The 25,809-nt window shown below is 40.3% G+C and overlaps 2 protein-coding genes across 7 annotated transcripts in view; one reads left to right on the top strand and one right to left on the bottom strand.

The window, feature by feature from the left end:
* The window catches only part of hps4 (HPS4 biogenesis of lysosomal organelles complex 3 subunit 2), a 52,118-nt gene extending 44,498 nt beyond the window's left edge, over nt 1-7,620 (bottom strand). Inside the window, exon 1 of one of the 2 annotated variants that reach the window (XM_072587859.1) lies at nt 7,149-7,620. In XM_072587859.1, coding sequence (XP_072443960.1) covers nt 7,149-7,189 — 41 coding nt within the window. In that variant the 5' untranslated portion in view covers nt 7,190-7,620. The remainder of the gene's footprint in view (nt 1-7,148) is intronic. The other variant, XM_072587858.1, reaches the window with a different exon arrangement.
* A 3,131-nt stretch (nt 7,621-10,751) lies between these two features.
* dgcr6 (DiGeorge syndrome critical region gene 6) lies at nt 10,752-22,026 on the top strand. 5 transcript variants are annotated; one of them, XM_072587843.1, is made up of 6 exons: nt 10,752-11,002; nt 13,278-13,458; nt 16,410-16,558; nt 18,227-18,327; nt 18,825-18,965; nt 20,921-22,026. In XM_072587843.1, exons 2-6 carry the CDS (start codon nt 13,334-13,336, stop codon nt 20,996-20,998), a joined length of 594 nt encoding a protein of 197 aa, XP_072443944.1. In that variant the 5' UTR covers nt 10,752-11,002; nt 13,278-13,333; the 3' UTR covers nt 20,999-22,026. The 5 variants fall into 5 exon arrangements, with proteins under 5 accessions (XP_072443944.1, XP_072443942.1, XP_072443941.1 ...); XM_072587841.1 differs by having other exon boundaries at nt 10,755-10,902; nt 16,410-16,570; XM_072587840.1 differs by having other exon boundaries at nt 10,756-11,002; nt 16,410-16,570.
* The last annotated feature ends 3,783 nt before the right edge of the window (nt 22,027-25,809 follow it).

Here is a 25,809-nt window from a genome sequence, read left to right as displayed (position 1 = left end):
CTGCGGACCCGAAAACATGGTTGGCTGCACTGATGACATGACAGACTGTGTCCTCTCATCCACTGGCAGTGCGCTACGCAGAAAACCATTACAGAGCTTTTTCCAAACAGAATTTAGAATAACAACAACTCGAAAACCCAACCAACATGATATCCCCCACAACTTCACAAAGAGCTGTTCTGATTTCCTGCAACATCCCATAAACACCCCCCCTCCCCCACCTTGGCAAAGAAGGTAAATTCAAACACCGGATCCTACAAGAGAGATGTCAGAAAGAGAGAGGATCAGGAGGAATCATTTGTTGAAGCATGCAACCCCTTTCCACCTGCAACTGTTTCTCAGGGTCCCCAGCTAAAACTAAACCAAACTGGAAAAATCCCTGAACTGGGAGGACTGGCAACTCCCCTTTCATCGTACAGCTGTTATGAAAACAACCCTCAAAGCCTTTTGCCCGATTGCTGCCTTGGGCAGTATCTGTTAGCCATTAGCAAAGACCCCAAATCCCAGACAAATTGGAAACTCTGCCTTTTACAATGCCTCTTAAAAAAAAACCAAGGACAATATAACCTTGTTAAAAGGGGCAGCATTGTCACAGGTGCAAAGTAGTTGAAAATGGACACATTTTGCATATACTCACTGCATTTAGGATTTTTCTTTCCACGTAGAGTGTGTTTGTAATCAAATGCGTTTCTGCAGGCCCCCTCCAAAATGGACATCATGCTAACTATATCACCACTCCTTCACTGTAGCTTGTTCAGAATCCTGGAATTCCTTCCTCACAGCACCATGCATGTCCCATACCTCAAGGACTGCAGCAGTTCAAAAATGCTGCTCACCACTATCCTTCCTGGGCAATAAATGCCTGTGTACCAGTGATGCTAACATCCCTTGAACACTTTTTTTCAAACAGAAAATCAGTTTCCATCAGGTTTCCTCAGCTATCTTGAAGCTCCACCTAATATGAATTTGTGGGCAGATCCTTGCAAGTTGATTCGTCGCAATTTTGTTGTAGGTTAGGCCAAGGTAGCCACTGTTGGCTAATCCAAGGCTGGGCTCTAGTAAAGGTCAGTCTCATTTTCCTGGAGTAGAAGAAGAGACAAGAGGGAAAGAAGAAATTAAAGGATTTGTTAATGGAATGGCAAATGGTTCAGGTGGAGCATTAACACCAGCACTGGCCTGTTTCTGAACTATACATTTTGGGAACATGTACTGCCAATGTAGGAGACAGGACACTGCCATTAAAAATGGCCATCATGATCCATCTGCATGTGCAGGTGCAACAATAACTAACAGGAAGAACGTTTTGGAGTCATGATCTGTCTGCGTAGCTTTCAAACAAAAACTACATTGCTGTGTTTTTCAGTAAGGGGGCTTGAACATACAAGTTACAAAGTGCAGCAAATTAATGATTAAACCTAATTATTGTAAGCTGATAAAACACGTTATAAAAATGAAAATATGAGAGGGAGGATCTGTAGATTTAAGTTAATTTAGTGTGTGATGGTCAATAGTAAAATCACATTTTGAAACAAATGCAAACATAAGTTTCATTTCAGTCTGCACACTTCCTTCATAAAAAAATGGAAGCACATTTAATGACTAAATATTGAGATAGATGCACTAATAAAATGTGCCAATTTGTGTCCATATTTCATCGGCTTTCATATTGCATTCCAGAAGAGAAATTACTGATAGCATGAGCACACTCAGCGCCCTGATTTTAAATAACAGCAGTTGTCAGAATGATAGTCAGTGATTGACAAGCATGTGAAAGCTAGGGATTTCTTAATTTTGCGTCTAAATGTGTGCTGTTCCATCTAACAGCATTGTTAGCCACACAAATGCAGCCATAAAAGTTTATTGTAATTTCATGTTCTTGTTTGACTCTGACAAGTGCGCTCTGATATTGTTACTAAATGCTAAAAAATGGCAATTGTGGCACCATGACAAGTATGTGAAAAAAGTTATCACAGCAATAGCAATGAGAAGTTTACTATAACTAGCCTGAACATTGCTGACCAAATGTTCCATCAAAAATTAAAGTCCCTATCTTGATCACAACTCTGTGCTCCTACTGAGCTAGTGCTTATGTCTGAGATTGAGAAGATATGATCAGGTTAATCTGCCATGCTCTCCTCAGTCAAATAAATTTCTAATAATTGCTGTCTCCATTCATGTACCAAAAACAGCAAACTTACTAATCATGACTTATGTTGTGAAATAGGAAAGAAATTCATAGAATTTAAAGAACAAAAATACCTTCTTATGATTGATGATTTGAGTACTCCAGTTTGGCCTCAATTCAGAGTAATTCAGTCTAATTTAGTAAGATCATTGTACACAACATAGCCCGTGCAAATTAATACTTAATTCTATCTCGCAGGATCATTTAAAATACTCTCTACAGTGTAACATTGAACGACTTAACCATTTCAGAATGGCCATGCAGAAACAACCAACTTGTTAAACTTCAACAATGAATGTGAAGTTATACTTAGAAAAGGACGAGGAGAAGAGAAATTCCACATGTCAAAGAGTTAGACGTTTCTTTAAGGGTCTAGGATCAACTGGAAAACTTAAATTTTTATACTGTTTCAATAAAAAGAAGGGAGTTCAGGAATAATACAAAGTATTGTGACAAGTAAATTTCTGGGACATGAGGTGAGAAAGGATGAGAAGAGTAAAATGTGTTACATTGATATTATAGAACTCCCTTCAGTGGTGATCCTGGCTTTGACTGTTGTAATGTAAACAAGGCAATGTTAAATACCTACAGTAGCAGAGAATACCATCTTTTCCTTTGCCGCCTATATTTTAAAATTCTCATCTGTTTTCAAATCCCGCCAGGGCCTCTCCCCATTTTCAGAACACCCTCCAGCTTTACAACTATTTGAGATAATGTCGCTCCTCCAATTCTGATCTTTTAAAAACATTTTCAATTTTGATCACTCTACATTTAGCAGCCATGCATTCAGCTGCCTAGGTATTAAGTCTGAAATTCCTTCACTAAACCTCACCGCGCACATTAAATCTTAACATTTTGATCTTTGCACACATCTGGTCACTTGTTCTTCTATGTCCTTGACATTTTAGTGTCAAATTTTGTTTCATAATTCTGTTGTGAAGTGTATTTGGGTGCTGTATAAAGTTAAAGGTGCTATGTAAATGTGAGTCGGTGTTGTAGGCAGGGTACTACCATAGAACTAGAAGCATCCATTCAGATACGAGTAGATTAAACACAGTGTCTGCCTGACAGACCTTTAACTTCGAATCTGTAATGGGCAGAGAATGAAAATTCTCACCCTGCTTTCAGACAATTCTGCACGCACAAACTCCTATTTGTTCACAGATTAATTCATCCCAGATGATACTCGAAAGGCTCCCAAATATCATATCTACTCTGCAAGGTGAATGGTATGGATTGCGAAACATTTGGTGCCAAACAGACCAATGTATGTTTAATGTACAAGTAAAGAGAATATAAGAAGGTAAAAGAAAGAGAACTAACTTGCCTTTCCTCTTTTATTCCCCTTTAATCAAACATTCCAACACTTAATAATGGTCCTAACACAACTAGGCTGCAATGAGAGTCGACCAGTTAAACATTAAATAGACAAACAGTGCCCATTATTTACGAATCTTCCTCAATACTCATGAAAGAGTTCTTGAGTAGATTTAAATAGCATTCTCCGTGTCATGGTGAAAGATTCTTGTCTGTCTGGTTTTAGAAAAAAATTCAAGTTGAAAGAGATAGAAAGAGAAAATGGGAGCTAAGAAATCTATTGTCAATCTTTTGACTTCACTGGGTTAAAACCCTAGAACTATGTTTCAAGTGCACAGTGGGAAGATCTTCACCACACATATTACAGCAACTCTAGGAGGCACCTCACCACTTACTGCTTTCTCAAGAACAAATAGGGATGGATAATACATAAATGCTTATTAGCCATTGATGTCTAGATCCCATGACATTTTAAAAAATAAAGCAAATAAGCAGATGTTTCCAATCCAAAATGATATTTGTTCAGTGCAGAGGGACTGCTGCATTGTTGGTAATTCCATCTCTCTAATGTGGCATTAAACCGAGGCCCCTCTTAGATGGATGCAAAGAATCCCTAACCACTATTTTAAAATAGCCAAGGAGTTTTCTAGGTTGTATTTTGGTTTTTGCCGTTGTTTACCTATTATTTACTTATCTACGCTACTTAACTCTGTGATCTGCCTGTATTGCTCACAAGACAAAGCTTCTCACTGTGCCTCGGTACACATGACAATAAATTGAAATACAATTCAATTCAGACCAACATTTATCCTTTAACTAATATAACAAAAAACAGGTTGTCTGATCATTATCTCATTACTTTTTTTGGGGGCATGCTGAGTGCAAAATGACTTCTGCTTTTCTCATGTTACAGCAGCGACGATGCTTCCAAAGCATGTCATTGGCAGCAAATCAATTTAAATATATTAATGTAACAAAACCCTCTTGATAAATGCACATCGTTCTTTCTTAAAATATTAATCAGCACCTGTGGAACTAGTTGAAGGGATGTAATTCATATGAAATGTTACCTATTTAATGTTATCAAAGATTACAAAGGGATCTTGATCAATTGGGCCAAGGAGTGGCAGATGGAGTTTAATTTAGATAAACGTGAGGTGTTGTATTTTGGAAAGGCAAATAAGGACAGGACTTACACAGTTAATGGTCAGGCCCTGGGGAGTGTTGTAGAACAGAGAGACCTAGGGGTTTCAAGAACATTATTCATTGCAAGTTGTTTCACAGGTAGACAGCTTGATAAAGAAGAAGACAGTGAGGTCTGCAGATGCTGGAGATGAGAGTTGACAGTGTGTTGCTGGAAAAACACAGCAGGTCAGGCAGCATCGGAGGAGCAGGAAAATCGACATTTGAGGCTGGAGCCCTTCATCAGGAGATGATGAAGGGCTCCAACCCGAAACATTGATGTTCCTGGGTTTGGGAAATTCAAAACTAGAAGCATAATTTTAAGGTGAGAGAGAAAGATTTAAAAAGGAATTGGTGGGGCAATTTTTTCTCAAAGAGGGTGATTCATGTGTGGAACGAACTGCCACAGGAAGTGGTAGATGCAGGGACAGTTACAACATTTAAAAGACATTTGGACAGGTACTTGAATAGGAAATGTTTATAGGAAAATGGGCCAAATGCAGGCAAATGAGACTAGTTTAGTTTGGGAAACTTGACATGCATAAGTTGGGGGTTGAGAGTGTGGTGCTGGAAAAGCACATCAAGTCAGGCAGAATCTGAGGAGCAGGAGAATCGATATTTTGGGCATAAGCCCTTCATCAGGCATTAGTTAGACCAAAGAGTTTGTTTCCACGCTGTATGATTCTGTTTCTCTCTACAGCAAATGCTGCCTAGCTTGCTGTTTATTTCCAATCTTTTGTTCATACTTCACATTTTCAGCATCTATAGTAAGCTGCTTTTCCTTAATATGACAATTCTTATTATTTAAAAAGTCTTGATTTGTTTCATTATAAAGGGTATAACACTTCTGTTTCACTCAAATCATAAGGCGGTTATGGTAGCTAATTTTTTTAAAAACACCAGGATCAAAATAAACTCTTAGCAAGCAAGCAACCAGCTCACCCAGTGTTAGTAACAGCACATCAAATAACATGTGGCATTATGCATGTGTGCACAATATAGGCATGATAGTTACAAACATTTTTTAACCTATCCATGGTAGCAACTATGGTATTGCATTCATACATATCGTGCAGTCACAAACACGGTCAAAACACCAATTACAGGCGTTTATGTATGAAAGTAGTAGGGACTGGACCAAAGAAACAGATAACAAAAGCAAGGCAAAGTTTGTTCAAAATGGAGGGCTTTAAAAAAAGTGAGAGCAAGTGAAAGAGAATCAGACAGTGAGATTTAATGGGAAACCTGAGCTCAGGTATCTTCTATTAATTGATATTATTATTATTATGAGAATCATACATTACACAAGTACATCAGGGTGATAAAATAAGAATGCAAAATATATAGCGTTTCAGCTACAGTGAAGATGCAAAGATAGATCAACTCTAATATAGGAGAGGGTTGTTCAAAAGTCTGACAACAGCAGGGAATAAGCTGTTTTTTAAAGTAAAATGCTGAGAGTAAAACCCTCAAATTGAAGTTCTTATACAATGCATAAGAACTTCAAATCCAAACAGCATGGTGGCACCTTACTGAAATATATTTCTCAAGAGCATCATTCAGTTACAAGTTCAATTACAACACCTCAAGATACTTCAAGTCATGGCATGTGGGCGGCACGGTGGCACAGTGGTTAGCACTGCTGCCTCACAGCGCCAGAGACCCGGGTTCAATTCCCGCCTCAGGCGACTGACTGTGTGGAGTTTGCACATTCTCCCCATGTCTGCGTGGGTTTCCTCCGGGTGCTCCGGTTTCCTCCCACACTCCAAAGATGTGCAGGCCAGGTGAATTGGCCATGCTAAATTGCCCGTAGTGTTAGGTAAGGGGTAGATGTAGATGTAGGTGTATGGGTGGGTTGCACTTCGGCGGGGCGGTGTGGACTTGTTGGGCCGAAGGGCGTGTTTCCACACTGTAAGTAATCTAATCTAATCTAAAAAAAAATCCTCTTAGACATAGTGTGATTACATTGATGATAAAGTGGGGAGGGCTCTTTATTTTTATGTATACCACTTTCTCAACAGTGGTTACCCTTTAAAAGTAGAAAGAATTGGTCTTCATCCAGCAGGGTCCTAAGCTGCCAAACTCCGTCCCCAAACCTCACCATCTTTCTTTCCCTTGTTTTAAGATGCCACTTACAAACCAAGTTCACAGCACAAGTCAGTAGCAATATTCTGAACAGGCATTTTTTTTTGGTTGAAGCATCTTGGGGCAGCGTCATGTTAAATGTGCGATGTAAACACGTAGTTGCTGGATACTTCACAGAGTCAAACCAGGTCGAACCCTTTACAGTGTAAAGCATTGTAGCCAATCTATGAGACATGGCAATAGCTGGGAGTCAGATGGACTGGCAGCAAGCAGCTGACTGCAAGACTAACAGGATACAGTGGAACGCCAGAGCAGATAGCACAATGAATGACTTTAATACATGCGAATCCAAATACTTTGGGTCTAAACCATTGCTTACCATGTTGTGGCTTTCTGTTCTGTGTCAGTCGCGGTGGCCATTTACGACCAAGGGCTTCATGCAAGTTTTAAAGACGGTCGGATTCCATGGAAATTTCAGGACAAAGAAAAAGGCTCTGTCCGAGTGGCCAGACACTCATCTCCTTGCAGAATGCATCACAACTCCCGATTAATGGAACAACAAGAAAAAGACCTCCTCACGGATATCTGAACTCTTCTTCCTGTTCGGCGTCGCTTGCTGTTTTGCGTTGCAAAGCTTATTTAATCTATGCAGTCGTCTGCTCCCTCCCTTCGAGACCAGCCACACCTTCCAGAGGGTTGTTCCCTAACCAGTTTTGGCAGCTCTATAGTAACCATGAGTTGGTTTACCCGACCTCCCAGTAACAGAGAGGAAGGAGACAAGGTGAACAGAGATGTTTCCAAAAGCGCTGTTCCTCCATCAAACCTCAGCATTCATTTGTTTTCTTCATCTCCTACTGTACAGAACCGAACTGCTCTCATGTCTTTGTATGGATATATCTATTTTCTATTTATGAATGAAGTATATTTTTGAATAAAAGACAGCTGTTCCCCACTTCAGCCAGTGTCTATAATCATTTCAAACTTTTCAAACAAAATACACTTATCATTTACTGTAAACTCCAGAAAAGGAAATAAAATCAACCCGAGAATTTTTCATCTGATGCTGTCTTCTCTAGTCCCTTTAAAGACGAATTTATTACAGCTTCTCTCCTTGTCCTCTTGGCCTAAGTATTTTCTGGGAATTTCAATGTATGGGGGGCACTTTTATTTGCTACTGTCAAATTGTTGGGAGTTTCCAAGGATAGATAGATTATTAGATTAGATTAGATTAGATTACTTACAGTGTGGAAACAGGCCCTTTGGCCCAACAAGTCCACACCGCCCCGCCAAAGCGTAACCCACCCATACCCCTACATCTACATTTACCCCTTACCTAACACTATGGGCAATTTAGCATGGCCAATTCACCTGGCCTGCACATCTTTGGACTGTGGGAGGAAACCGGAGCACCCGGAGGAAACCCACGCAGACACGGGGAGAATGTGCAAACTCCACACAGTCAGTCGCCTGAGGCGGGAATTAAACCCAGGTCTCAGGCGCTGTGAGGCAGCAGTGCTAACCACTGTGCCACCGTGCCGCCCACGATGTGGAAGTTGGAACACAAACTGATCAGCCGTGATCTTACTGGCAAATGGAGTTTAATCCAGAAATGTGCGTGGTGATGCATTTTTGGGATGTCACCAGAAAAGCTCTTCCAGTTCTATTCCCTTAAAGATACTCCTTAGATTAGTTTCCCTACAGTGTGGAAACACGCCCTTCGGCCCAATGAATCCACACCGACCCTCGGAAGAGTAATCCCGCCCTTGACTAATGCACCTAACACTATGGACAATTTAGCATGGCCAATTCACCTGACCTGCACATCTTTGGACTGTGGGAGGAAACCAGAGCACCCAGAGGAAACCAACACAGACTAAGGGATAATGTGCAAACTCCATACAGACAGTCACCCAAGGCTGAGAATCAAACCTGGGGGAGCCTGGCGCTTTGAGGCAGCAGTGCTGAGCCACCAAAGACATTTTCTTACCATCCTGTTCAGAGATGTTATTACACATCTCTGGTACAGGTAGAACCTGAACCTAGGTCTCCTGCTGCAAATGGTGTCCAAAGAACGGAACAGGAATAGTAAATAAAAATCAAAGTGCATTTAAAAGCAGACTCAATAGTCTGAATGGTCTACTCCTGTTCCTACCAGACTGGAAAGATTTAAAAATGGAAGAATAAATCAGGTGCAACAGAACAGCTTGCATTAGACAGCACCCTCAACCGCTGCTATCCTCCAAATCACATAAAACAACAGTAGGCTATTCAGCCCCAGTCACAATCAGTGTGATCATTACTAAACAAGGTTAGGGCAAACAAGGGCCCTGACATGGTGAAAGTGGGTACTGCAGATGCTGGAGACTAGAGTCAAGATTAGAGTAGTGCTGGAATAGGACAGCAGGTCTGGCAGCATCCAAGATGTAGGAAAACCGACGTTTTGGGCCAAAGCCCTTCATCAGGAGCCTCGGGGGTGGAGAGTAGCCAACCTCCAGGTAAAGGTTGCACTTACAACAGAAGCAAGCAATTCTGCTCATTAGTGAGAAATGTTCCCTTCAGAAACAAAGTGGACTAATCACCTTAAACCCTACAAATGTGGAAGGGATTGCTTTGCTTCTGGGGATTTGCACTTGCTCAGTAAGACAAATTGCAGATTAAACTTGATTTTCGGCCCTCATCCATCCAGTTTACTGAATGGTTTCAGCACAGGAGGCCATCAGTCATCACATCTGAGGAATTTTCTCCAAAGTGCTGCATTCTTTTCAGATAATAATCTAATTCCCATTTGAATATCGATTGAACCAGCTTCCACCATGCAGCACATTCCAGATTGTGCCCTCTTGTCTTTAATCCTACCATCAATGGGATTTTGTCCCTAACTACACTGCCAAACACTCATGTCTTTGAGTAGCTTTATTAAATCTCCCTTGAACCTTCTCTAAAAGAAAGTCCCAACTTTTCCAATCTATGTGACTGAAGGTCCTTACCCCTGGAACTTAAGAAACCTTTGCTGCACTCTCACTGTCTTTATATTTTTCCTAAAGTAGGTGTGGTGTCCAGACATGGACACAATACTCCAGCAGAGCGCAGTATTTTCTACAATTTTAACCTAACTCCGTTGCTTTTCAATGCCTCTATTGAGAAAGCACAGGCCACACCGTATGGAATATGAAACACCTTCTCAACCTGTCCTGTCATTTTCAATGAGTTGTGCAGTGGTTGGAGAGCGCAGAACCAGGGAGCGTAATTTAAAAATAAGGGAGATGCCACTAAGGACCTAGATGGGGCAAAATAATTTTACTCAGAGAGTTGTGAACTTTGGAATTTGGTAGTACACAAGACTGTGGAAGCTCAGTGTTTTGAGGATGTTTAAGGTGGACGTGGACAGATTTCTGATTACTAGCGACATTCAGAATTATGGAATGGGTTAAGGGATTGAAATGTTTGTCCAGCCGTCATCATATTGAATGGAGGGGCAGGATCAGTGGGCTGAATGGCCTACTCTTGTGCCTATATATCACCCCAGTCATTGCCTTTACAATTATACCCTTTACTTATACCCTTTAGAGCAAAAGATCACCTCAACCAATGGATTCTTGTGATGCAATGGTAGTTATGCAATAACATATCTGAGTAGGTTCATTAATAATAACTGCAACTCAGCCAACCCTATATCAAGACTCCCTTTTACGACCAGCGGTCTCTGAAAAAATTAACTTTCATCATCTCCAGGTTATTCCCACTCACCCTCCCTTTCCTTTCAATTTAGATCCACCTTCCCACATGAACCATTGGGGGTCCCTTAGGCTAACATCACGTGATCGCGCCACTCTCAAGATGGCGGACTTTGAGAGGCGCCACACTCAAGATGGCGGACGTTGGGGACGCCGTGAAAAGCCCGGTGGAGGCTGCCACACTCAAGATGGCGGACGCCGTGAAAAGCCAGGTGGAGGCTGCCACACTCAAGATGGCGGACGTTGGGGGACGCCGTGAAAAGCCCGGTGGAGGCTGCCACACTCAAGATGGCGGAAGTAGCAAGGCGCGGGGAAAGACAGACGGTTAAATCCGTTAGGATTGCGGCCCGACACCGAGTTTCCTTCCAAATACCTCTGGCGTATATCGATTAGCTGCGGGTTTTCAAACAAAAAACAAATTCTGACTTTGAAACAATCAATGTGACTTCTTTTGAGCGATGTTCTCCTTTGTGTGAAAACGGAAAGTATTCACTTTATGGTATAACTCCGTCTTTATGTTGCTGTATTATTTAAGGATTGAGTCAGGGTGCAGAATGGTGATATGTTTTTATTTTTGATTTAGTTTGCATTGTGTGACTTGTACTAGTAATGAGCAGAGTCATTGACTCGCACCAATTTAATCAGGAATCTGTGTTGCTCACCCTCCTGGATTGCTCTGTCATCTCTCCCCCCCTGTGTCTGCCTCTTACTGTAAACACTGCTAATAGAGAAAACAGGAACCGTGGCCTTTTCAAAATGATCTTTTAAACACTATACATTTAAAGTATTAGTGATGGAGTAGGAAATAAGGCTGCCTGACTGGCTAGGGGTGGTAGCAGGTCCTGATGTGATTTCCAATGCCCCTCCTCCAAGTCCCTCCTCCCTACCTTTTATCTTAGCTGCTGGACACACTTTCCTCATTCCTCAAGAAGGGCTTATGCCCGAAACGTCGATTCTCCTGCTCCTTGGATGCTGCCTGACCTGCTGCGCTTTTCCAGCAACACATTTTCAGCTCTGATCTCCAGCATCTGCAGTCCTCACTTTCTCCTCCCTGATGTGATTTTGTTATTGTCACATGTCCTGAGATAGAGTGAAAATCATTTTGAGTGGGTTAAATCCCCAGGACTGCATTTAACCAGAGTGGTAACCCTAAATCCAAAATATTTATTGTTTACTGATGTTTTTTAATGTTTTACCCAGTTTTTAAGAATTCCAGACTATAGATCATGTGAAGGTGATACAGCTTGTCTTGATTCAACTGATGTGTGTATCTGTAATGTGCCAGTTGTAAGTAATGGTTTATCAAGTGAAAGAACTTCTGTTTAAATAGTGCCTTTCACAATATTGGGATATCTGGAAGTACTCCATAACACTTTCTGAAGTGGATTTGTTGGCATGATGTCAGAATAAGGACAGCTGGTTTGTGCACTGTAATGAGTCTCAAAACAAGACTGTGTATAGGGTTGGACCTGTACCCATTGGAATTTGAGGTGACCATATTGAAACATGTCGAATTCTTAAGTGAATTGACAGGGTAGATATGGAAAGATTGTTTCTCCTTGTTCTAAACTCTCCCACCAAATGGGTAAGGGGTTGCCCAGTAAGGAGAGACCTGAGGAGGAATTTCTTGAGGATTGTGATATTCTTTACTGCTGAGGGCTTTTGAGGCTGACTTGTGAAGCATATTTAAGACTGACTTTTTTTTTTTGAAATTGGTAAAGGATCTAGATGTAGGTTTGCTTGCTGAGCTGGAAGGTTTGGATTCAGATGTTTCGTCACCATACTAGGTAACATCATCAGTGAGCCTCAAGATGAAGCACTAGTGGTCCAAGCAAACCTACATCCAGAACCTCAACCTGAGCTACAAATCTTCTCAACTTGCTACCATTAGTAAAGGAATTGAGTTGTGGGGTAAGTGAAGTTGAGGATTAGTCATAATCTCATTGAGTCTGCTTTTAATGGGCTGAGTGGCCTAACTTTGCTTCTGCGTCTGATCCATTTGCATTGTAGAGGAGTTGCAGTTTGTGCACCTTGCTTAGATTTTGAGTACTGTAATGGCCAGCATGTACACATGATGCAGTTTTTATAATAAACTGTCAGGCCCATAGGAATTCAAGTCTCATCTGGCAAATGGTGAAAAGAATTGCATTTCCACTCTGCAACCAAACTTAATATTATAGTCAATAAAACATCTCTACTGAAGTCTCAAATAATAAGAATGAAGAACGAGTCCCTCACTATGATGTCAGATTTTTTGACTTGTTATTTGCCCATGTGTCTGGTGTAACTCCAGCCTTGGAGTATCCCTCTTTGGTCTGTCTCCTTCAATTTTGCTTGATTCATGAGTATTGTTTCTGATTGAATGCTGCCCTGATGTGAAGTACAGTTGTTCTCTCTTTCAACCTGAGCTTTAATTTGCAGTTTCAGAAGTGAGTGGCAAGGGGAACAGCTAATAATTTTCATTGTATGGGTGGCATGTGGCTTAAATGGTGATGTGATAGTTAACTTGGTAATTAGTTAAGGTAGGAGGTGGTGGGGATGGAAAACCGGGTGTTTTGAACTAAAAGTATATTCTCCTTTGGTCTCTGCGTTACAATTTTTGGGCCACAGGAGGATTAGTAAGGCAATTCACTTCTACATTCGATAAGAGTGCAAATATGTAGTTGTGTCAAATATGTTAAAGAGAAAAATCTATTCTTGTAAAAATTAACAATGAAGTCTTTGACCATGTGCTCTTAACAACACAAGAAATTATTTCTAAATCTCTGTTTTAGGAGTGGGAAGTCCTATTTGAAAGAAACTAGTATCTTATTACTGGGATGATTTCCTCATGAAACATTTGAAGATGAATAAAACTGTAGAGGTATATAAAGAGCCAGCGGATATTGCTAAGCAGCAGGAACAGCATTATCATCTTCTCTCTCAGCTGCAGAGCCTGGTCAAAGACCTATCAAGGTAGCAACTCGGTGAATTGAAACATTTTCTAGATCTGTTTGATCAACCTGTTCAGAAATGCTATGACTCATCTCTGGAGCAGGTGGGACTTGAATGCTGTGACTCTGTTTAGGCTAGTCTACCGATATTTGAAAATCTGACTGATAAACATGTATAATAAGTCTAAATCCCTTTAATCTGTATTTTTTATGTGCTTTATACATCTTCAGCTGCTTCCATTTAAAATGGCCAGTAAAACATAGAATTGGTAATTGATTTATGCATTGACGTCTTAGAGTGCAAAATTTAAAATTTAAATAAAACAAAGTTGAAGCATCAGTGTAGTAATAAGAGGTCACTGCTTTGGGGATGCAATATTTCAGATGAGCTGTTAAACCAATGCCTTGTCTGTCCTTTTTAGGTAGACAAAAAATCACTTTGGCATTATTTTGAAGATCAACAAGGGAGTTATCCCAGTGCACAAGCCAATATTTTATCCTCCAATCAACATCGCAACAAATTGTCTGGCCAATATTACATTCTGGGATTTTGCTCTGCACAAAATATTTGCCTTATCAAGTGCCCCTCATTGACTAAAATATTGTAGGTACATGTACAGCACCAAGTAGTCTGCAGTGACTTAAGAACGCAACTTGCCACCACCTTCAAGGGCAATTAGGGATGGGCATTAACTATTGGCCCAACCAGCAAAGACCATATCCTATGAATTTAACATTTAAAAAAAAAAACATTTTGAGACATGAGGTTGTGCAAGAGGTTTAAAGGCTCTGATTTTTGAATGTCCAAACTTCTATTTGGAAGTCTCCAGCTCTGTATTTTTGAATCCTGTCTCTATCCTTAATTGTTGATAAATATCATCTCTTGTCCCATCATTCAGTTCATTTTAAAGGTAAAGCTTAGTTGTCACTAATTTGAAAGCACATGTAATGACCAATAGAAATGGGCAATAAAAGCTGCTCCCAACTAGCAAAACGCAACCTTGGATCAGTTCAACAAAAAATATCCCTCTTGCAATTTCTTTTTAAAAAAAGAATCTGTTCAGTAATCAAATCTTTCCATTTCTTATTGCATGTGGACAACAGGGAAGTTACTACTTGTCTACTTCTATATGTTTGCTTCTATATCCTCACCATCTCGTGAGCACAACACGTGAATCATTTGAAGGATGCAAATTTTTGTTCTCAAAGAACATTACAGCGCAGTACAGGCCCTTCAGCCCTCCGTGCTGCACCTGACTTGTGAAATCCATTTGAAGTCCATCTAACCTCTTCTATTATCATTCATGGTCTTACTACTCTGAGTAAAGAACCTACCTCTGACATTTCTCCTATATCTATCACCCCTCAATTTAAAGCTGTCCCCTCATGCTAGGCATCACCATCCAAGGAAAAAGGCTGTCACTATCCAATCCTCTGATCATCTTGTATGTCTCTATTAAGTCACCTTTCAACCTTCTCTCTAATGATAACCTCCAGTCCCTCAGCCTTTCCTCAGAAGACCTTCCCTCCATACCTGGCAATATCCAGGTAAATCTCCTCTGCACCTTTCCAATGCTTCTGCCACCTTCCTATCGTAATTGTGCATTATTGGAAATCTAGTAGCTTTTCTGGTTTGAAATAGGTGATTGATGCATCTAAAAATCAAATCTAATTTAGTATCCTTGAGTAAAACTGCATTCTCCACTCTGATATTGAATCCAATAATGAGATGTAGCTGATGAGCAATTGCTGGAAGCATCCACTGCACTTTTAGTGGAAGTATTGCATAGGGCAATTCAGTAGAAAAGATTCGAAGTAACTTCACTAAGTCCCAAACTGCCTGTAACTTTTCTAGTTTGCATCTGTCCATGGTCCAGCTCTGCACCTATGTTTCATTAATGGGGGATATATGTTTCGAATGGCTGCACTCCAGTCTCCTACCTTTCAATATAGGACTTTAGACAGGGCTAGAGATGCCTGTTGAATCTGCTCTGGGCCCAACCAAAGTGTCTGCCAACTGCTAGGGTGTAAGCTGTTGTGGTGATTACTCTGGTTGTCTGTCTATATTCTGCAGCATTTTCTGTGCCTAGATAATCCTTTAGGAGCAAGTGGTGACTGTTAACCTGCTTGAGGTCTTGTTTGAACATTGGGCACCACAGTCTGAAATGTTTTGTAGAAAAACAATATCTTTGCTTTTTTGAATTTTTTTCATTGTAGCTCTCCATGAAAAGCAATTGGGTATTGTTTTTGATTTGCCATTTGATGGCGGCAGCAGCTAGTCTCCTTTTTTAATTAACAGGAAAAAGTTCCCATTCCAGGGCAACCACTGTCAATAGGGGCTAGTGGCTGTCACTGCTGCTTCACAGCATCTGGGTTCCATGGGCGATTGATTGAGCAAGCTTGACACATTCTGCCTGCTTCTGTATGGATTTCCTGAGTATTCCAGTTTCCACCCTTAATTCAAAGATGTGCAAGTTAAGTGGGTTGGTTATGCCCATAGTGTCCAGAGATGTGCAGGCTAGGTGAATTAGCTATGGGGAATGCAGGGTGACAGGGATAGGGTACTGGGGTGGGTCGAGATGGGATGGTCTTTGTGGGGGAGGGGGGTGTGTGGTCGTTGTTGACTGGATAGACCAAATGGCCCACTTCCATACTATAGGGATTTACAGGTGAGTAGTATTTAAAAAGGGTAGAACAGTGATAATGAGAAGAAAATTCACACTTATTTTTAATACATGTATTATTGTCTCCTACTGTCTCATTGACCAATTTGTCCATTTAATCTGTTTCCATGAAGTGTTTTAAAGATCATTCCATTAACTGTCTGGTTGCCTCATGGTTTTAACCATTTTAAGTCTCTTTTATCTGTACTTTTGTAAGCTAGGATGAAAAGTTTGCCTGAAGTGTTCTTTGTTTTCTTTTCCTATGCATCCTGACTGTTTAAATGTTTAGCTTTTTTCTTTCTATTTTTAGTTCATGCCAGCAGCGATTATCCTACGATACACTAAGTAATCTGGCCTTGGCTTTGATTGATGGCACTGTCTTTGAGATTGTACAGGGTTTGCTCGAGATTCAGCACCTGACTGAGAAAAATCTCTACAACCAGCGTCTAAAACTGCACAGTGAGCACAGAGGTAGCATGCTTGTGGATGTCCCAGATTGAAAATTGAACTTTTAACAGATGAAAAGGGGAGGAGGCATTTACATTTGCTCTCAAATGATTCTGCTAAAACACAGTAAATATTTTTGGCAGAAATGACTACCCAGGGGAAAGAAAACAGATTTTCAAAAATAATGTAATTGAATGTAGTAGTTCTGCATTTTGAATTTGCCAGTATGTTATTTGATGAGCAGGTTTTACTGTTTACGACTTCTGCATTGTGGTGCAGGAACCAATATTTATTTTAAGTTGCCTGAAGGCTGGGCTGACCTACAGGCCAACAACAATGTGTAGGGTGAAGAAACAGATCCCAAATCCTCCACAGCTGGAGAATGAATGCTATGTAGTTGGCACTGACCTTTCCCATGCTGACAGCATAGCCAACTTAGCCAACCAGTTCCTTGAGGTGTTTTAGTTGCTGTGACAACGTGTGTTTTAGCACTCCTTGTAGCCTCGAGCTGTCAACAGTGATGCTAACATTATCTCGTTTGGTAGCATTATTAATCGACCATCCTTTACTGTCAAATCCTGAAGTGAAATTTGAGCCGAGATGCTCCCTTTCAAAGGCTACCCACTGCACCACAAAAAAACCCAGCGGACTATTAGCATTACTATTTGTTTATTTTAATATATTCTGTATAGTAGGACTAAAATGAGTTTCTTTTTGTTGCCCCTGAAATACGTAGCTGGCTAGGCCACTTCATGGCACATTTTGATAATTTGCAGGTAAGTCAGGTGAGCTAAGAACAGATTTCCTTCCCTTAAGAACACTAGTGACCCAGATATAGATTTTCATGACCAACAATGATTATCTTTTTTGTTTAATGAAACTGAAATTGCTGGAGAAACTCAGCAGGTTTGACAGACATGGTTCTGAAGAAGGGTCTCTGCATAGTTAAAAGCCAACCAGCTGTTGGTCTGGAATCGCATGCAGGCCAAACATCACAAAGATGGCAGACTTCCTTCCTAAAGTTCACTACTGTTTTTACTACCATTGACAGTGGTTACATGGTCACCATGAAGATGACTTTTAATTCCAGATCCATTTATTGGATTCTGATTTCACTATTTGCCTTGGTGGGACTTGAACCCTGGGCACTAGTTAGGTATTCTGGTTTACTAATCCAAAGACGTTACCAGAATTATTCTAGGATTCTTAAGTGAATTTAAATCCAACTGATGGGTTTGAACATGTCTTCATAAGGCATTAGCCTGGACCTCTGGATTACTGGTCTAATTCTGTGATATTGCATAATGCCATCACATGCAAGAGGTCCTTGTTGATAGCTAATGTGAACAGATTGGCAGCAACTCACTTAGAAAACCTATAGCAGGGAGAAAATGATGATTTCTAACATCTCTGCTATTTATTACAAATTTAAAACTCTAGTAACATGCATTTTACATCGTGAAATATTCTTATTGCAATGCACTTCACAGAACCATTATAGAATCAACATCAAAACAGCTGGTACACTGCTTTTAGTAAGGAAAGGTTCATAGTTTGCAAGTTGATCTGGAAACCAGCACAGTCCCTTTTGGCGGGAGAGAGGGGGGAGCAGTTCTACTATAATATTGTACTTGATAAAATTTCCTTCAAGAAAAAAATACAAAATAAATTTTCTTAAAGCGCTTAAACAGGAGTTGCTGAAAAAACACAAGGAGGCACTACAGAGCTGCAAGACCCACAACATGGCAGTGCTCCGTGCAGCACAGCAAAGGGAGCTTGAGGTAAAAGATTTGAGTTAACCTGCTTTTGCAATGGCTTTAATCCTTTCTCCAAGCTTTTTAGATTTGCCTAATGTTTTTGTACAAGATGAGCTAACATACAGAGGCTAATTCTTAAGTGTTGAACTATATTGGATATGTTTCACTTGTTAAATTTTGGTCACTTATTGATTTCAAGTCATCATAACGAGAGAGCTGTCTTCAGTCTGAAATTTACTTCAGACCTCTACTAGTGCTGATGGGTAGTCTGACTGTTGTAAGACATCAGGGAAATAGACAATGTGACTTTTCTCCTGCATTCAAAATTTAGTAAGGTTAAACGAACAAAGGCTTGGGTTTGCAATACTTAATTGTTTTTTAATTTTTTTAACAATTACATTCCTTTGCCATTGCTGTAAAATTTAGAACCGAGCTAGTGATTTTCTTTTTTTTTCTTTTCTCCTGTCTTTTAACCCAAACAGGCTTGAGCTCTATAACACTTTTTTTTCTTTCCCTGCTAGGCTTTGGAGCAGAGAGTTAAGGATGAGCAAAGGATGATGGATGAGAAGATAGTCTTGGAGCTAGATCAGAAAGTGATTGACCAGCAGAACACCCTGGAGAAGGCTGGTGTTCCAGGATTCTACATTACTACAAACCCTCAGGTGACTCTCCTCTCAAAGATGTTTAGTATAATCTTTACTTTTTGGGTCACTTTGCTTACCAATTACACTTAATGCTAATGGGTTTTATATATTAAAAAAAACATTTACTTCTAGATTTCCAAGCCTGAGTTGCTCTCCAAAAGTCTATGTCAATATTGTACTGTTAACTTGTGTATTTGGATAACAGAAGGTGAGAAGACAACTCTCAAACAGGACAAAGAGCATTCTTGCTGAGAAGCTTGTTACCAGAGCTTGATGATGTTACTAGGGCTGATTATCCATGGACTTGCTGTCAGCAATAGTACAATAAAATGTGCTTGTGTGTGTACGTAATCTATTCATATTCATGTTCTTTGTGAATTTTTAAAGCCACACTATCACTGTTACTCAGCTTTCCAGTTGGCTGAGAGTTTATCCTAAATGGTTGGGCTGAAAGGCCCTGGGTTTAATGACTACCCTGCTGAACTGATTGAAAGTATCGATGTTATGATTGGTCCCATTCCCCTCTTAGGAAGGGAGAAAAATATGCCATAGATTACACTTTCTTCTTACTGTTGAGAAACTTTTGGAAGCACAGGGGGAGACTCTAAATAGCTTAGCTGGTCTGCTTCCCCTTAGTCAGATCCGCTTCCCATTAGTCAGATCCAAACCCATGACCTGTATAACCTAGAAGGGCAAGGGCAACAGATACAAGGGAACCTGCAATTCCCTTCCAAGCCAGTCGCCATCCTGACTTGGAAATATATCACTGTGTATCATTGGCTGTCATTGGATCAAAATCCAGGAACTCCCTCCCTAACAGCATTATGGGGATTCTTGATCCGATGAGCTACAATGGTTCATGAAGTAGCTCACCACCATCTTCTCTGAGGCAATAAATGATGACCTGACTAGCAAAGCCTGCATCCCCTGAATGAAGGTGTGGAAAGTATCTATGAATATCCAGGTTCATGTTACATGAGAGCTGTCTACTGTAGTCAGGCCAATGTTTGAATAGCTGCTTGTAGCATTGGTTGTTAGGAGCCAACAAAAGCAATGTTTTAGTGGGATACTTGTATAATATTAACTTTTACTTTCAATTTGAAACAGGTAATAGGAAAGGACTTCCATATTTACTGACTGTTATCTTATGACCCCAGCATCTGATCCTACCCTCAACATCTACTGCTGTCATAATTTTTAGGACCTGTATCTGGCCATTCCTCACTCTTTGGTTTTTGTAAGGGAAAGAGCCTGTCTCGCAACATCTTCTACATGGGAAGTAATCACTCAGTTCTCATGATGGTTTTCTTTGAGCCACCTCCGTGCCATTTTGCTTTTAAAATATAGGGACCAGAAGTGATCAGCGTATTCATAGTCTAACTGAGCTTCTATTCAAATTTTAAATTGATTTTCAATTGTCCTTGTGGACATTAACTACAGTGATTTTATTTTTCTTAATGGCCTTATTAGCCTTATCACTGCTTTAGTGATTTGTGTAACTGTGCCCTTGCTCCGCCCCTACCTCTACCCCATTTAGGTACTTGCTTTTCAAAGAATACGTGACCTCATTCTTCCTACCAAAATAAGTTGCATTACATTTTTAAAAGTATGTAGAATTTTGTTTCCTAACTGCAGGAAGGACATTTTCCCCAAATCAGAGACTCACTGGAGTATGTATGATTAATTTTGGCTAATTTCTGGTGAATTGTTCCAAACTAGCACAAGATTAACAAATTTCAAGTGTAAGTTTTATATCCAGTGCAAATTTACATTTTTGCAGTTTTTTTTTGAAAGCATCGTATTGGCTATTTTTGTCCACAAACTTGCCTCACCTCGAGATCGAAACAATCAACATTGCAAGTTTCTGCCAGTTGTGGCACATTATCAATGACAGGACATTGTGGCCTTGCTGGATATTTGGCAAAGCTTTTAGTGGTCCAAGTTCTAAATGGTTTTGTTCCTCTATTTTATAGGAACTGACCTTGCAGATGAATTTGTTGGAACTGATCTTAAAAATGCAGCAGAAAGTATGTGAATCGGGGAGTTGCTGATGTAGTATGTCATTGGATTTAAATCAAAGAAGTGGTCAATTCATCTAATAAACGTCCAGTAACCCCTAGATTTGAAATGACAAGCCAGAACAATCGATACTAAAGGTTTGCTAAGTGCTATTTATACAGGAACTCCTGACTCTAACTCTGGTTATATGATAAGATGTCTGTAAATTTCAACTTGTATTCAGATGCCAAATCATTATACATTACATGTGCACAAGGAGAGGAATACAAAACACATTGCAGTTGTACTCTATTCTGGTTCAAATGCTCCAAATTAAATCTGCTCACCTTTTGACACTCGGGTTTTTGGAAAGTGAATTGTTTAATTGGTACCGTCTACTTACAGAGCTTCCTGTAATATTACCATGTTTATCCTGGAATGTGACTGAGTGATAAAACTGATACTGGTATCAAAGAACGTCTTTTATGCAGTTTATTTTTGTTACGCAAATTGACCTAAAGGAATCATGTGAATTAGTGTGACTGAACTGTGCATGTTGTATAAGCAGAAAATCTTGCGAAAGGAAAGCAAATGCAAAAAAATGAAATGCTGACCAGTGAGAGGCTGCAGTTTCCACTTCCAGTAGCTTATTTTTGTTATGGTGGGTTCACAGAGAAATTGTGATCTTTGCTTAAAAAGCTTGAATATTGATATCAATGTTACACACTTTTAGCAGATGGGAATCTTTTTTGCTTTCAATTGGCATTAACTTGATATACTTGAAATGGAGTAAGTGTCTCAATGCTATGTGAAATAATCTATTTATAAATCTAGATAATGACCTGTAATATAGTGGGGACGATTGCATAAAATTCCTACAAGCAAGTCTGACTGGCTTACCAAGGTTGTTTATTCAGCTACTACACTCATTTAACTTTTTCAGTTTAAATTGGGAAAGCATCTTGGTTCATTAGTGTTATATATTTTTAACTTGGTTTGTTTTTGATCTGTATGATTCTCAAAGTTTTCAATAATTTGAACATTTTTCTCAATGAATAAAACTTCTATTTTTTTAAAACCATTTATACTTTTCTGTCTTTAATTACTTGTTCAGTAAGTGTACACAATATTAAGGAATGTCTAAGATTTTAGAACTGAAATGGTTGGAATGGTTATGTGATATCATTAATTTTTAGATGGTTAGTGGGGACAGAAATACTATAATCACCCAGATTGGTACAATATTTGGGTAATATGACTTGATGCATCAAATCTTTAACTTTGTAATTCACCACCTCCCTTACCTTCACCTACTTATCGCTTTCTATACTCCCATCCCTGCCCTGCAACCCTACCCACCTCTCATTTATCTCTTGGCCCTCTGGCCCACAAGCCTCATTCTTGATGAAGGGCTTATGCCCAAAACATCGATTCTCCTGCTCCTCGGATGCTGCCTGACCTGCTGTGCTTTTCCAGCACCACACTCTCAACTCTGATCTCCAGCATCTGCAGTCCTCCCATTCTCCTTTTGTTCGAGATGGTGTTGAATTTGAGTGTTGTTGGAGCTGCACTCTTCTTCAGCCATGTAGGAAGTATTCCATTATATTCTTGTGCTTTTGTAGCTGGTGTACATGGTAAATGGAGTCAAATGAATTGCTTGCTGTAGTATTACTAATCTCTGACTGGCTCTTAACCACAGCCATAATAAATACTGTGGGTCCCAGTTCAATTTCTGGTCAACACCTGGGATGTTGAGTTGTTGGGCTAGTGGGGACCGAATTCAGTGAATATTGAGGGATTATGGTCATACCCTGTAGTTGGACATGGTCAATGCTCATCATTTGTGAGACATAAATGTTATTTGCCACTTAGCAGCACAAGCCTCAATGTTGTCCAGGTCTTGTTGCATACAGATACATGCATCAGCATCTGAGAAATCAAGAATTCTGCTGGACATTCTGTGCAATCATCATTTTTGGAGGGGAGTTCATTGATACAGCTGAAGATGTTTAGGTTGAGAATGCGACCCTGAGGAGCTGCTGCCATGATATCTTGGGCTAAGATGATAAAGAAGCTGAATGTTTCAAGTTTGGTTTCAAATGTGCACGTGATAAAGGACAAGCTGCTTTGTGTAATATTGACTGAGGATTTAAAGGTTGCTTGAGAATTAAATGCGGCGAGATCTCTTGGTCCTGGAGTATGTTATTGTAGAATGGTCGTTGCTGTCATTATCCATGGTGCCTCTATTCAGTATCTCATCCAAAAGGCGCCACCTCTGATAATGCAACTGAAATATTGATATAGTTATGCTCTGGTCACTGAAGCGAGGCACCAACACCCAACTTCCTCTTCCTGAGAAGTGAGTACCACCAGTGAGCCATAGGTCAGAGGTTATAGTAAGGGATTATATATTGTACTTTGGATTACCACAACCAGAAGAAAATATATTTCTGATGTTTTATGAGGTATGAATTAGCTAGGCCAGTGAACAATAACCCTTGACTAACATCAAAACTGTCTCTCTCTGTACTGCCCACTCTATAATGACCTAGCCCCTTCCACTTCCCACAGCCATATAAACCTCAAAATGGTCAAAAGTAAATTGTTTTTTGGAAAATAGCTTGAGATTACTCAACTGCTGCCACAGGTCAATAAGTTCAGGCAATGATGCCAATATTTTAACAATTTGACTTGCCTTTCTAGCAGTGCTTTGTGGTTAGCTTTGTGGTGGCACAGTGGTTAGCACTGCTGCCTCAGAGTCAGAGACCTGGGTTCAGTTCCCGCCTCAGGCGACTGACTGTGTGTGGAGTTTGCACGTTCTCCCTGTGTCTGCGTGGGTTTCCTCCGGGTGCTCCGATTTCCTCCCACAGTCCAAAGATGTGCAGGGTCAGGTGAATTGGCCATGCTAAATTGCCCATAGTGTTAGTTAAGGGGTAAATGTAAGGGGAATGGGTGGGCTGCGCTTTGGCGGGTCGGTGTGGACTTGTTGGGCCGAAGGGCCTGTTTCCACACTTAATCTAATCTAAAACCAGAAGCTGTCAACTTGTTTTTAACCTCCAAGATTTCCCAGAAAGCATAGCTTTACGTTTTTTGCTCTATGCTATTCTGTGTGCATATCCTAGGTTTCATCAGGAAATCTCTATCCTTTTAATTAACTGTTCCTATAACAACTGCAAAGAATCAAAATATACTATGGCTTCAGGATGAAAGTGCCTCTGGTTATTAAGTCGGTGGGTGGGTAGATGCTAATTTGCATAACATTTATAACACAACGTGGCATTTAATCCAATGAAATGCTGCTGGTGTTTTTGCTGAATAGAAAGTTTCTTTATCTTACTTCACCTAACTCTCTCTTCCTTTCTCCCTCAAATATTCTTTTAATTTGCTGTAACCAGTTTGCTATCAATTTGTAGTGACCTCCTGCTTCCATCTGCTGTTCCCTAGTCATGAATCTACAATCTGATGCCTTATCGAAGTTTGCTGACAGTTCTGCTGTTTGACTGGTTCTTCCAGTTTATGGTGAGCAATTATTTGACTCTTCAAATAACTGGTCATGAAAATAAATTTACTGTTCAGAGTTTACAGTTGTCAGAAAAATAATGATGAGCACAGCCCAGCACTGCCTATTGTGTGTATGAAAAGCCTGGCAATTTGTGACCAGGAAAACATGGAGTTGCAAATTGCTATAAAATTGCAGCACTCTTCTCAAATGGGATTCACCAGCAATTATCCAGAGTCAAAAAAAGGTAAATTTGCACCGTAAATTTCAAATAGCCCTGGCACAGCCATTTCGGATTAGCAATTTGTGTTGCAAAGTTATGGTGGATAGGAAAGTCACTCTATCCACTGGTAGAAGGGTCAATGACCATAGCTTTCTACTTATCCCACTAAGCTGAGAATTTCTTTTGAGGGTGGTTGTAGTCTAGAACTTACTGCCTGAAAGGGTGGTTGAGTCAGAAATTCTCCAACATTTTAAGCAGTGTTCAGATATTCCTTTTGTGTTTCCCTCCGGGCTATGGGCTAAGAAATAGAAAATGGGGCCTGTTTAGTCAGATCTTTGTGCGCTTGCCCACAAACAATGGGCTGAATGACTTCCTTTTGTGCTGTAAATGTTTAAGTCTGAGCTTACAATCGAGGCACATGAAAGCACAATTGCCAATAGTGCAGAGATCAAAGTGTATGATGCCAGATTTGGAGGAATGCAGAGACTTTGGTTTTAAGGATAAGACCATGGAGGTTGTTCCAAACAAGTAAGCGGGTATTGCATTTGAGGTATTGTTGCACGGAGAACTAACATAACTCAGCTAGAGACTAACGTGTTGACCAAACAGGTCATACCCTCTACCTGAATTCACCTATCACCAGCCTGCCCGCCCCCACCCCCTTTATCTGCATCTCCCCTTACACCCACCCCCAGTCCTGAAAAAGGGTTACACCCAAAATGTTGACTTCTCCACCTCCTGATGCTGCCTGGCTCACTGTGTTCTCCCAGCCTCTTGCTTGTCTAATATAACTCTGCTAGTACAAAAGTGATTTGTGAAAACTTAGTGGATATGGACTACGGAGACTGGATGAGCGCAAGTCTATGTAAACTGGAAGGTGAGACCTAATCTTGGAATGTGTTGGATAGTCCAGACTAGAGGTAACATGTTGCTGTCCTGGGAGTTTGGTGGGGACAATATCAAGAGAACTTTTAAGCGGAGAGTAAAGTGTAAAGAGTGAAAGGAGCTTTACCTTTTCAGTTACCTTTAGTCTGAAAGATTGCAGTGGGTTTTACTTTCTGTTCAAATGAATAGAGGGGTCTTTACTATCTAACCCTGGGCTGTATCTGCTTTGGAAGTGTTTGATGGGGGAGGTGCAGAAG

Source organism: Chiloscyllium punctatum, chromosome 17, assembly GCF_047496795.1.
Source record: "Chiloscyllium punctatum isolate Juve2018m chromosome 17, sChiPun1.3, whole genome shotgun sequence".
Classification (NCBI taxonomy): domain Eukaryota; kingdom Metazoa; phylum Chordata; class Chondrichthyes; order Orectolobiformes; family Hemiscylliidae; genus Chiloscyllium; species Chiloscyllium punctatum.
Note: the sequence above shows the minus strand (reverse complement) of the source record. Positions and strands in the feature narration are given on the sequence as shown.

Bases quoted from the DNA above. Each gene is read 5' to 3' on its own strand.
- dgcr6 (XM_072587841.1), top strand. From the start codon at position 13,334: ATGAAACATTTGAAGATGAATAAAACTGTAGAGGTATATAAAGAGCCA. The intron at 16,571-18,226 runs GTAGCATGCTTG...ATTTTCTTAAAG, and splicing joins ACTGCACAGTGAGCACAGAG to CGCTTAAACAGGAGTTGCTG. The intron at 18,966-20,920 runs GTGACTCTCCTC...TCTATTTTATAG, and splicing joins ACATTACTACAAACCCTCAG to GAACTGACCTTGCAGATGAA.